Here is a 12,491-nt window from a genome sequence, read left to right on the forward strand (position 1 = left end):
CTGTCAGGTTGAGAGATGTCCTACTGGCAGCTCCCCAGGTGCCGCTGCCCCTCTCATCACCCTCGTGCTGGTCGGCTTTGGCGAACCTGGCACTGGACGGCAGGCTCATCTGCAGGGGCAGAGACTCCATGCTGCGGTGCATCCCGGACAGCTTCGGGTAGAGCAGCGGGGAGCTGCCCACACTCAGGCTGTCGCTGGTGTAGGCGCTCGGGGAGTCGATGTGCAGCACCGGCGCCGGGCTGGGCGTGAGGCGGGCGGACACGTGGGCACCGGCCAGGTCCTGCAGCTTGGAGTACGGGGGGACTTTGGGCGGCAGGTCCTGGATGGTCACGCAGGAGTCGAGACTGTTGGAGTTGACTTTGTCCAGGTGGGCCAGGCTGGGCGGGCGGCCCAGAGACTTGGTGTTCAGCATCCTGAACATTGGAAGGAGAGGTGAGTATAGAAAAACAAAGAAAAAATAAATGATGTAGGGTGATATGTGGTCCTATTTAGAGAAATTAACTATAACAAGAGTGACACAGGAGTGCAGAGTTTGGCTCTGTTGCCTCACAGCAAAAGGTTGCTGGATTGATTGCGACTTGTCTTCTTTATTTTTCTTTCTCAATACTTCATCGTGGGGGAAACTGAAACGTTTCCACACAGAAGATTCAAAACTCGCAGTCGTGATTCGGCAAACTTTGTCATTCAGTTTTCCCTCGCCACCACTTGCGGCAACATTGGCTCAATCAGTTTTGGATGAGTAGGCACAAAGCGTAATGGATTTACAAGAGCCCAAGGTAGCAGAACTTCCCACTTCCTTTTTCTCTTCATTTCTGTGGCCGAGAACACAGAGGAGCTATTGTTTGAAACAGCCATGTGTCTACAACGACATGCAGACATGTTTGGAGCCACTGGACCACAAAACTGCTGATCCTGGAACAGATATAGTCCCCAAGTGATAGATTTTCTCTCTTTTCTTTGTTTACAATGTCATTTCTGTAAATCATGTGCCTTTTTTTAGGGTGAAGGTTAGTTTCTAGTGTTACTCAACTCACTAGAGGTACAGACATGAGATCAAGTATCACTGGAGAATTTGGAGAAAGCTGTCGCCTGATTGGCGTGGTTGGGTGTGAACGTGGAGTTTTTTTAATGACCTTGGTGTGGTCGGGGAGGACAGCTCGGGGTACTTGCTGCTGCTGGTCCGCCTCAGGCCGTGCAGTTTGACGGCGGACATTTCGCTCGGCTGAGTCTCCTCCCCTTTCAGCGAACCGCAGTCCACGTCGGCGCCGCCGGCCTTGGCTTTGGCTCGCTCCTTCTCCTTCTCTCGGTCCGTCTGGTTCACCGGGCCCGAGCACGTGCGGCTGCCCATCTTCGCGCCGCTCAGCTCTTTGACCCTGGGACCCGAGCTGGAGGCCACGGGCACCGGTTTGAGACTCAGCAGACCCGGGTTGATGGTGCCGCTGACCGGCCGGGCCGCCGGACGACCGATCACGCTGAGCGTGCTCGACTTGGCTGGTCGCGGGAGGCTCCGGTACTGAATGCTGTTCCGGGCGTTGGAGCCGAGGAAGCCCTGCTCGCTGCTGGCGTCGAAGCTGTTCTTCCGACCCGACGGCGGCCCCCCTCCGACGGGCTTGACGGGGATGCCAGATGACTTGGGGATTTTCCCCACGGTGGCAGAGCCGCTGGAGATTGTGGCGCCACCTGCTGTCATGACGGTGGCCGTCCCGGTGGCCGTCGGCTTCTTGTAGCCGAACGAGGTCCCGGCGGAGGGTTTGACCAGACCCGACGGGGGCTTGCGGTGCTCCCCGAGGTGATGGTCTCTGCCGGCATCCGAGCGGGATCGCTGTAAACCCGACGATTTGATGGAAATCTTGGATTTATCCAGAGGCCGCTCACTTTTAGGCGCTGTAACAGGAAAAAGAGGGCATGAGGAAATAGTAGGATATCTCTTTGAATGGCACACATTTGAAAACTAGAAGGAGTTCATGCATTTTTTTTTTTTTACTTTATCACTATTATAAATATAACAGTAGTCACCTAAGACAAAAATTGATAAAAACTATAAATCATGAGACTGAGAACAAGTCAACAGCAGGCAAGTGACAAAGCCAGCAAAAACAATTCTCTGTTTAACAGAACCATTAAAACAGTGTTTATTTTTGTACACATATGAATGAATGTGCCCCATTACTAGAAGAAGTTCACGATTTGATTAACTTGAGGTTTGCTCAATACTGTTAGAACAGAGCTCTTAAAAGAAATTCATCACAGCTGTCCTCAGATCTCCTCGCAAAGCTTCAGGGGACACTTTTCACTCCCACTGGCTGGAATACAGGCCAGCAGCTCTGCATCACTTTTGTTTAAATTTGGGGGAAATTGAAAATGAAAGGCCAAGAAATGCTGATCCTGCAATTTTAAGCCATTACTTAATCACAAAATGTTTTGCTTGGGATTAAATAGATGCAGTTTCTGCAGACGCTGAGTCTCTGGCAGGGACTTACAGGCTTTTGTGTAACACAAACATGGCTCTGGCCCTCAAGCTGAGATTTTGTGTTTTCAATCACATAGATTTCATGGCAACCTTCTTTTTTCCCCTCCATGTCATACACAGCGCTACAGTCAAGTTCTGGCTCGATCAAAGCTGAGGTGGAACACTGCTGTGTTTGACTTGACAAAGAACAGATACACGCAATCTCTGACCTAACCATGTTTCACGCTGAACTCTGGCAGCGTGGATCATAGCGGAGTTCAAATGATACCGTTATAATGACAGTGACGTACTTGATTTTTTATGACAGCACATGCTGCTGTCTGCTGTCTACTTTCTTAAAAAGTATTTGAAAAGCAAATTGGCACATTGTTCAAACCATTAATTACATCAGCGAGAGAAGATAAACTGTGCCACAGGTGCCGCGTACTGTTGGCCTGTTATTTTGACTCCTTCTCAGTGAGAATACAGTCCGAATCTCACCTGCCACTTTCAGCGTGCTTTGGGAGGTGTGCGTGATGGGGGAGGTCACGCCCACCGGAGGGTTACGCCCCTTCTTGAAAGCACCTGGATGGCCGAGGCTTTGGGGCTTTTTCAGCTCTCCTCTGAATCCCGCCTCTTCGCTGAGGCTCGGCGGCTTCTTCCTCCACTTGCTGGGGGCCTCGGTCTTGAGGCTCCCCGTGTCGTAGGCGCTGCTGCTGAGCTTGTGGCTGGCTTTGCCGTCCTCGCTGTACCAAGAGAGTCCACTTTCCACCAGGGAGCGCTTCTCGGCATCAGTGCGAAGCTGCAAAAGGGAAAAGAAAAAAACGTGCAAGAGGCACCGTGAGGGGAAGCAGACACGGTCCGCTGTTATCTGCGGACTTGGCTGCTCTCTGTTATCTTTGCTACATCACGACTGCATTCCAAGGGGAAGCAGGGAGGGATCCACCCCAAACTGGATTAAGAAAAATAATATTGAACAAAAAGGCAGAGAGGAGAAAGACAAATGAAAAATGAAACCGATTAAAATGCCCAGTATGAACGATGTAGTGCCCGATGTAGTGCCATCTAAGTAAAGCAAATAACCAACATCAGAAGATGGTTAATGCTTATCCGTTTTCTGGTGAAGAACTTTATCTGATGCATGGATTTTCTGACTCACTTTAGGCCAGTGGATCTATTGTAAAAGAGTAGAGAATTAAAAAAGATGTAGATATCAGAACAGAACAGAAACATTTTTGTTTACCCAGCATGATAAAAGCTAGATTCACTGTAACAGAGAACCTATCACATTGGTGCATTCAGGGGACAACAGTGAGGACAAAATGAAGCGTGTGGTTCTTGGCACATTGTGAATGTAAAATAGAGCGACAGATGGCTCATTGAGTCGCGCTTAAATTAATTCTATCCCGACGGAGCCGTCTGCAAGTGAGCAAAAACGCAGAGAAAGCATTTACCTGTGGAGACGGTGAAAACAACACATCCAAGCAGAAAACCATCCACCACCCAAACCACATCATCTTCAAACGCATTCAAAAACAGATTGACAATCGTGCTGCAAAATGTTTGAGTGCAAAAACAGAAGACATCTAACCGACAAACCTCGGAAGTGAGGTAAAAACGTTAACGTCCAAGAGAAGAAGAAAACGAAAACAAAACATTAATGTCATAAAAGTATGTTTTCATGTGTTTTCTGGAACAAAAAAAAAGTCTAGAAACAATAAATTGTAATAGTGACACATTTTCGGACTAACTACGCACCTCTTTAGTTTCGATTAAAAGATAGAGCCGAGGTCTGCGGTGTGATTTTGTGGCAAACATCGCAGAGTAACACGCTGCAAAAGCATCAAGTGAAGGGCTTGGTAGTAATCTTAACCAGTAATTTAAGAAAAAGGGGGAAAAAAAAGCAGGCGAGGAGCCATAAAGTTGTCATGGGCTGTTGGGCACTGTTTTTTCAGCTCACCATCGCGGAAGAGTTGCGTCTGGATCCCAGCGGTGTGCTCGGGAGGGAGTTGAGCGAGGAGCTGACGTTGAACTCTTCCGAACTGAGGTTTTCGGAGCCATCGCCGTCACCGTCACTGAGACCGCTGCTGATGGAGCTGCTCTCGTCCCACCTGAAACAAACAAAGAAAAGTGTGCCGCTTAGCGAAAAAGTGCAGCTGTTGAGCAAATTTTTACGCCGTAAATAGAGGAAATCTAAAGGCTGCAGGAAGCTCGAGTGATTGACTAAAGAAAAGCTGGCAGGCTAGAGATCCATCTGCCGTCTGCGTAACCACACGCACAAGTAAGCAGGTAGTCCCAGCAGACTTTAACTCCTACAACCAAACATCATATGTCACTCCAGTGTAACTTTAAAAATTTCAGATTTTCAATTTATGTTTTAATAACAGAATACACTATAAATTCAAGGACTTTGGCAGCGTACGCATGACTTAAATTTGGGGTAGATTTATTTATTATGATGCTGGATTTTCATTATTAAAATGTTATTTTTGTCCTTTTTTTTGCAGTGAAGAACCCAATGTTTTCATTTGAAACGCTCTCTCTCTCTCTAAATTTTAGAAACCAGTACAACCACATCTTTGCCAAAATGAAAGGTTCAACTTGGATTGCTGCAAGATGACGATCTTAAAACAGCAAGAGCTTTAAATTTAGCTCTGAGGGAAATCTTACAGAATGTTCTGACATATCGTGCAGAATAACAGGCTGAGTGAGTGGCAGCTGGGGGTTTTGGAACACCGACTGGAACACTCCAAAGACACAGGCGGAGGACGGAAGAAAAAAAAAAAGAGAGAGAGTGACAGCCTCCTAAACCCTCTCCGACCTTCGCCTTCAACAATGAAGTCTAGCGCGCTTGTGAAACAGATGCTGCCAGATTGGCCCCTGGTGTGAGGACAGCAGGGCCTGGCCACAAAATACAAACAAAAAAAACCAACAACTGTTCACTAGGCAGGCTGTTCGCACGGTGCACTGAAAGTCACATCAGTTACAGAGTTCAGGAGGAGGTGTAGCCTCTCACTCAACCGAATAATGGAATGAAATTAAGACAAAAGACATTTTTAGATTCTTCAGAAAACAAAGAAGTCTAAATGAGTTTTAAAAAAACAAAACCTAGTGCTATGTGAAAGAACCACTTAGATCTGTATCTACCTGGCCCCATCATTACTTTTGGCAAAGCAGGTCGTCGTGAAATTCAAGCTGGTGAAGAGAAATGTGGCGCAGTGGAAAAGGTAAATTAATAACATTTTGTTGAGCTGAATCAGTTCTTTTTGCTTCCTGGTGCTTTCCATGCCAAGTTGGAAACGCTTTCTGCTGGTCTGCAGTCTGCAATTAGCCAAAGCAAAGGAGATGGGATTCCAAGAAGGGGCACAGAAGTGGCCAGTACACATTCAAAACTGGACAAGATCACATATTGGAAATCATTTATAAAGGCTTTTTCCTGGTCTTCAAAAAAAAAAAAAAAAAAAAAGGCGTCCATCACTTTTGCACTAAAGGCCTGACGGGGGAACATCTTTGTGACAGGATTTGTGACCTTGGCATGCCCTCGTAACTTGTAACCATGGCCTTACATTTGAAAAGGTGTGTGTTTTGATAACTATAAGACATTCACACACACACACACACACACACACACACACACTGTCAACAAGCGAAATCATTTTGATTTGCACAGGCCCAGAAGTTTATGGCGTGACTGAACAATACCACCTCTGTCTGTGGCAACAGGGGAGGGTTGTGAATGGCTGCCCGGGGATGTCAGCCTAAGAAGAGACATTGCTGCCGGAGGGCTGTTTAGGCAAGAGTGCCTGCACTCAGAGGTGAAATCCAGGGAGGGAGGAGAGTGGGAGAGCAACAGCAGAGTGCATACTTTAAACATAGGGTGGCAATTAGATTTCTGTTTTCTGTGGCAGGCTTCCAACGCCCACTTGTGATTTATGGGTTCGCACCATTATTCTTTTTATTGAATTAAGGTTTCTGTGAAAATGTTTGGGATGACTGATGCCGTGAAGGAGGGTGGGGATGTGATCAGTGTCCAGACTTGGCGCTGGATCGAACAGCATCACATAAAACACAGATGGACACAGTGAACATTCTATTCTTGGAACTCACGTTAAACATAGGCCGAAACCTACTGTAGATTAAAAAAAAAAAAAAAAAATGATCTAAAACGACTGCATATAATAATAGACTTTGGGAAAACAATCTCTACAGAGAGCTTTGTGGGAAAGGCAAAGTCTGAAGACTTTGACAGCTGAAAGAAGGAATAACAATGGTTATGACCAAAGGATAAAATGCACAGGCACATTAGCAGCAAAGAGTCCAGCAGACTAAATGCAGAAATAAAACAAATGAGTGCAACATTTTAAAAGTTAAGGAAATAAAATAAGTTAAAAGGGAGGGGCTAGATAATAAAAGAAAAAAAGGAAAAAAAAACACCCCCTTCCTCCCAGCATCATGACAAGTAAAACGAACATCTGTCTGCCTCAGGTAAAAATAGATATAACAGTAAAATGAAAATAAAACATATATTAAAAAAAAAAAGAAAAAAGAAAAAAAAGAAAAAGGTTTGCAATTCTCATGTTCATTTGATAGGCTGATCAAACCTCGCTGTTGGTCACTGTCAACAACAGCACATGCGTGGCTTACTACATAAAATGAGAGGCCAAAGTGGATATTTAACATTAACCTAAGCGACATAATATACACGTCAAACTGCAAACATTACTTTTTGTTCCTCTTCACCGGCGGTTTTAATAGAACGTCATTATTACCTCGAGGGTATCGGTCCTTTAGCCCGCGGCGGCAGAGGCGGAACCTTCCCGACCAAAATCCGGCCGCTCATTAATGTCCGTATGTCGGAGTTCCAGTCAACCGCCCGTGTGCCGACATTCAAATTCATATCCTCTCAAGCCAGAGACCCCCTTTCCCCTCTCTCCCATTCAGCGAGCAGGAATGAGCGGCGGTCAGGCACAAGAGAAGCAACTCCCCCCTCCTCTCGCCAGAGGAGAAGAGGGGGGAAGCAGGGAGGAGGACCCCGTGTTCCCACTCGAGAGGGGCTGGCCGTGCTCATGGTCCACACAGCCCATGCTAGCCTTTGAGAGACTGTACCATGTATCGTACGTGCAGACGGGAAGTCGAAGAAAGATTCGTATGTATGTGTGCGCACCTATCGCAAATCTCACAGGTACGCGCATTAGTAAATAACCCCTCTCCAAAAAAACAAAACAAAAACTAGCTACACAATTAGATATTGACTACGTGCACCTGTATTTGAATGCTGATGTACTGCGTGGTATTGTGATAAAGAAATGTGTAGAAAGATTAAAAACCGAATAATAATTCTTATATTTTACGCTAGGGGTATGTTTTCAATCTACCTGATTTATCTACCAGATGGATACTTCAGACCTATATTTTACTCATTTACCGCTAACAGCATAATAGAACACTATTCATCCATTGCCTTTACACTCAAGGCCTTTGGTAGTAATGGTCTCACATGTAACATGATTAAATAAACAACTACAATACAAAAAAAAAATATCCAAACTATTATACATGTGGTGCAATACATCTGTCCTCAAATAGCAACGTTAACATTGTATTTTGATTTAATTTTAGTCTCCTGCAATCAAAGTCAGTGGACTGCCCAGTCTTCTGGACACTTGGAGGACATCCGAGTACATGGCTAGGATTTGGCACTGGCTCAAATCATTTCTCTTTGTGGAACTCCAGAACTGTTGCGTGGATTATGGGTGAAACTTCCATTTTGGATGAACTGTCCCTTCAGTGAAATAAAAATTAAAAAAGAACCATATGTTAAACAATTAATACCAGCTGCTTGTAAATCAGTGTGCATTCTTCAGAACTGCATAGTCTGAGTTACAAGGCTCTATTCCAACAAAGGTCTGTGTCTGTTGAAAGGAGGCAATTGAGCTGAGGCTTGACAAAAAATTTAAATAAAAATCACAATACTGAGCATCTATCAACATTGGTTTTCCCTGATGTTGCTTAATGAATTCATGAATAAAAGGTCAACATCAGGGCAGTCTTAAAGCCAACAAATGTCTGGTTACTCCTTCTCAGTTTTGTAAGTGTGTTTTAGAGTAATTGTTTATAATGTTTTAACTGGTAGTAAACCTTAAATATAAAACCATTTACGGGTCAGTTATCATGATGGATGACCCTAAAGTACACCATCTTCATTCATTACCTTTACAGGAGCTGGCTGTGGAAAAACTTGATCCACAGTATGGTCTGAATCTCTGACTGTACGACCACAAAGGCCACAGATGACACGAGGACCTTCAGAAAGGCATAAGCAGCCTTGGACAGCATTCCCTTCCCCTCTCATTAGAAGTGGAACAGTCACTGGAATGATCTCACCACATCTCAGCTGCTCTGCAAACCAGTCCAGGAGGTAAAAGCTCTGCGAGCCAAAGAGGTCTCACACCCTCTCCACATCCTAGTCTAAAATGACTCACACAAATTATGTTGGTAAGATGAACAAACAACAAGAAGGTGTGTTTTGTTTTTTTGTTTTTTTCATCTTGCAGGGAATCAACCAGCATCTTTTGGCAACCTTCAAGGTAAGAGTCAAAGTTCCTGACAATGGCCTTTAAAATGCAGTACAGTCTTGAAGCACTGTATTTTTCCAGGTCACATCTTGTGATATAAACAAAAAAGAAAGCGGAGAAGGAAAATGACTGTGGTTTTGCTATTTGTTGAAATTAAGCAACTTTTTTTTGCTGTCAGTCTGTACCAGACATGTCGGCATAACCCCAAAATGACTTGAACATATTGCGAAGATGGGCTGATAAAAGATTGTTGTGTCTGCCGCTGCCTTTTCATATCTTAACTTCTATCATCATCTGAAAAAGAGCTTTTCCTCCTGCTGCCTTGCGCTCTTCTCAATTTTCCCACAAAAACCACAAAGAAACATCCAAATCTGCTGGTTACTTTCCTTTTAATGGCAAATCGGATTGTTTGGTTGTCTGTCTCAAATGCAGAGTTATTCAAATTGTTTACAGTCAGCGGTTTTGTTTTATGTCTCCTGTTTAACTCAGCCATGCCGCAGAGTTGCTAAACAAGCAGTCGTCTCACAATGCCTTGAAGTCATGTTTGCCCTGTACAGTAACAGCTGTCTTGCACAAATGCCGAAATGGTTTGTGTCAGAAACATCCTCTTCATGTTTGCTTTGGTTGAAGCTAATTGAGCCCTTGCGTTTAGGCTGTTTACAAACTGTTAAAACAGTGAAGAGAGCCATCTGTGAGATCACCTGGAAACACGAGGGCCATTTTCACGTTTTTCTGGGGCTTGCAGGCAAGAAACCTTTTCCATGATCCGACCTTTACACTGCTGGGCCTTGTGACTTATTCGTGCTGCTGATCTCTCGTGCAGCAAACTGTGCTTTAATTTGCAGGGCTTGGGCTTCTCAAGGAAACGCATTAGTGGGGAAAGACACATGAACTGTCAAATTCATGCAAACTGCTTTTGAAATACATGCAGTGTTAACGAACACAGGCAGCCACTTCGAATTAAATTACCGCTCTGGCAACATGAATGCGGCTATACAAGTTTTTTGTACAACTGCGATACTCAATCGGTTGGTCACAGAAACAGTGGTAGTGTGTGTAAAACAAAAGTGTTGGAAGTTATAGTATGTTGGAATCTGGAGCAATAAGCCAAATTTAGAAGAATGAAATCTGCAAGAAGAGTTAGTGTGTCAGGTCAAAGACTCTTGTTCCTCCTCACTTTGAAAGTGTTGGACAAGTGTGCGGCTAGGAGTCTGTACTTTCTGAAAAATGAAATCTTATAAGTTCAGTTAACAATAAAAAGAAAAACTGTGCTGGAAAAAGTAAGAGCTAAACCTGAATTGTGCCACATGCATTCGTGTCTGGCCGAAGTTTCCTAAGGCAGATCCAAAGGCTTGGGCAGCCCTATATTCTGAGTTCACATCAGAGAAATGATGGATGATGCAATACTGGATATTTAATGAATATAAAAGTGTGTAGTACTTCAGATCTACAGCTGGCGTTATGACATTATATTTCCAGTAGGAGGCACAATAAATCTCTCCCTTCCCAAGGCAGCAGTCAGGAGTAGAATATATTTTCTCCCTGTTTCAAAAGGAAGAATCGCTTGGCATTTATCGAGAGAGAAAAAACAAAACAAACTTCACTGGGTTCCAAACTCACTGATGCAGCAAAGAAACAGCACACCTCACCCCTTCATTACGTAGTGTGGACAATTACATCTCAAGCACGGTCGCATTGCTCATTTGTGTCTGTTCAGTTATGTGCTTCGGAACATGTCAAGCGGTCCCTATGCATAATTTTGATCTGTATTGAGACTGACCATAGCTTGGCAAACAGGAGTGGACTGCCTTCATCACGGGGTAGCAGTACATCGCTGCAGTAAATGGGCCTGAGATGCATCACCGCCTGCATCTGGGACCGTGGACGGCCGCCCCCACTCAGCATAGGCTCGGAAAATGGACTTGTCATCTGATTATTGGACTGGAAAATGAATATACATTCTCCATTAAGCTCAAACTGGACACTTGCTCCCGCAGATGTAGCAACGATCCGACCGATGCACTCAAGTCCTGTCTGAAATACTCGGCTACGGAGGCATTTTAGAAGTTCTTGCCGTTTATGAACTTGTCCTTGTGTGCTGCTTTTATCTGAGCCTGACCGACTCACTCAGACAAATTCACATCGTCTTGATTGATTTGGCATTTTAAACTGAACTCGAGCTGACTCTGTTCACCCTCTGAGTGATGAGTGGGTCTCGGCATGGACTTGAAGTGGAGCCAAAGACGTGAGCTCATCAAAACCAAACAGACTCCATCAGACATATTCAAAGGAAAAAATCCCTGACATTTTTGTGCCAACATCAACAAACTGATTGGTGAGTTGTTTAATATTTCATTAACCGGTTGGACTTTCTATTTAATATATATATTTTTAATTGTTTATATTCCCTGTCTGAAAGACTGTAGCACAGAACTGTGTCATGTTTTGCACCTGGGGCTCAGTTTAACACGCAAGTGGTGTCCAAACTGCACACCCACACGGCCACACACAGACATGATATAGGGGTGACTCACACTCCTTGGAGGCCAGCTGTAATGGTGCATTATACACGTGGCTGAAGACGTTGGTGAATATGGAGGCGGTCTGGTGGGTTATATATTCAGTGTTGCTCCACACTTTGATGTGGGAATAAGACCAACCCCAGATGTTCGAACTGTCTGTGGGACCCAGTGGAACTATTTGCCTGGGCGGCAATAAAACATAGCCAGATCTTATTGTGTATCCAAAGATGTTAAATCTTCATTTTTAGCCTAGTTTCCAGTTTTCTGAAAATGTTTCCTCAGACTACCATTTGAAGATGTAGTATTTTTTTTTTTACATAGAATGAAAATGTCACTCGGGCCGAATAAAGGCCTCTGATTTTCTTTGGATTAAGGTACATTTTTGCAAACACATCAACCAATCTGGATAGTTGTGCAAAACAATTGTCATGTCCATCACCCTCAACATTAACGACAATGCTGTGAAACACTGTATCTGTGTCACTCTGTTGTTTGTGGATGAGACACAAATTAAATTGCACCAATTCTCTCTTTGGTATACATGTCCAGAACCGCTGTTTCCTCTCGTGATTGAGAAGGGGAAACTCTGCTTCTCTATGGGTACTCCATGGGGGGTGAGGGAGGCTAACATAATGAAGAAAAGACCCCCCCCCACACACACACACACACACACACACCTTGTCACTGTGTGCTGTGTGTTGCATAGCCAGTATCCCAATGTCTATTGGCTGCAGAGAAATGAGAGCAAGCTGTATTTTGTACTTATTTATATTATATATTATATACTATTGCAACTCATCCGTCCTGAAAGTGCCACATTCTGTGAAAGACCATCCCAAAACAGTGCTCTTAATGAACCGCAGCAGCACCTGGCGAACACCAGTAGGGGAAGACTATTTTTCACCTACAGTAAAGTGGGTCAGACATCATGTAAAGCTTTCATAT

At 44.4% G+C, this 12,491-nt stretch overlaps 1 protein-coding gene and 1 long non-coding RNA gene across 6 annotated transcripts in view; one reads left to right on the forward strand and one right to left on the reverse strand.

The window, feature by feature from the left end:
- nav1b (neuron navigator 1b) overlaps positions 1–12,491 on the reverse strand; it is a 64,244-nt gene that overhangs the window by 19,666 nt on the left and 32,087 nt on the right. For 4 of the 5 annotated variants that reach the window (XM_076024953.1, XM_076024952.1, XM_076024954.1 and 1 more), the window contains 4 exons: positions 4,410–4,560; positions 2,951–3,251; positions 1,134–1,884; positions 1–413 (listed from right to left, as the gene is read on the reverse strand). The exon at positions 1–413 is cut by the window's left edge and continues 4 nt beyond it. In XM_076024953.1, the coding sequence (XP_075881068.1) occupies positions 1–413; positions 1,134–1,884; positions 2,951–3,251; positions 4,410–4,560 (1,616 nt within the window). Of the gene's footprint in view, positions 414–1,133; positions 1,885–2,950; positions 3,252–4,409; positions 4,561–7,218; positions 7,351–12,491 lie in introns of those variants that run through there. The other variant, XM_076024955.1, reaches the window with a different exon arrangement.
- Positions 7,493–10,116, forward strand: LOC142887358 (uncharacterized). Its single transcript, XR_012926532.1, has 4 exons — positions 7,493–7,631; positions 8,669–8,867; positions 9,004–9,036; positions 9,677–10,116. It is a non-coding gene; the product is annotated as an uncharacterized LOC142887358 (long non-coding RNA).

Source organism: Nelusetta ayraudi, unplaced genomic scaffold (genome assembly GCF_046127955.1).
Source record: "Nelusetta ayraudi isolate G7.1 ecotype Tasmania unplaced genomic scaffold, CSIRO-AGI_Nayr_v1 ptg000017l, whole genome shotgun sequence".
NCBI classification, from domain to species: domain Eukaryota; kingdom Metazoa; phylum Chordata; class Actinopteri; order Tetraodontiformes; family Monacanthidae; genus Nelusetta; species Nelusetta ayraudi.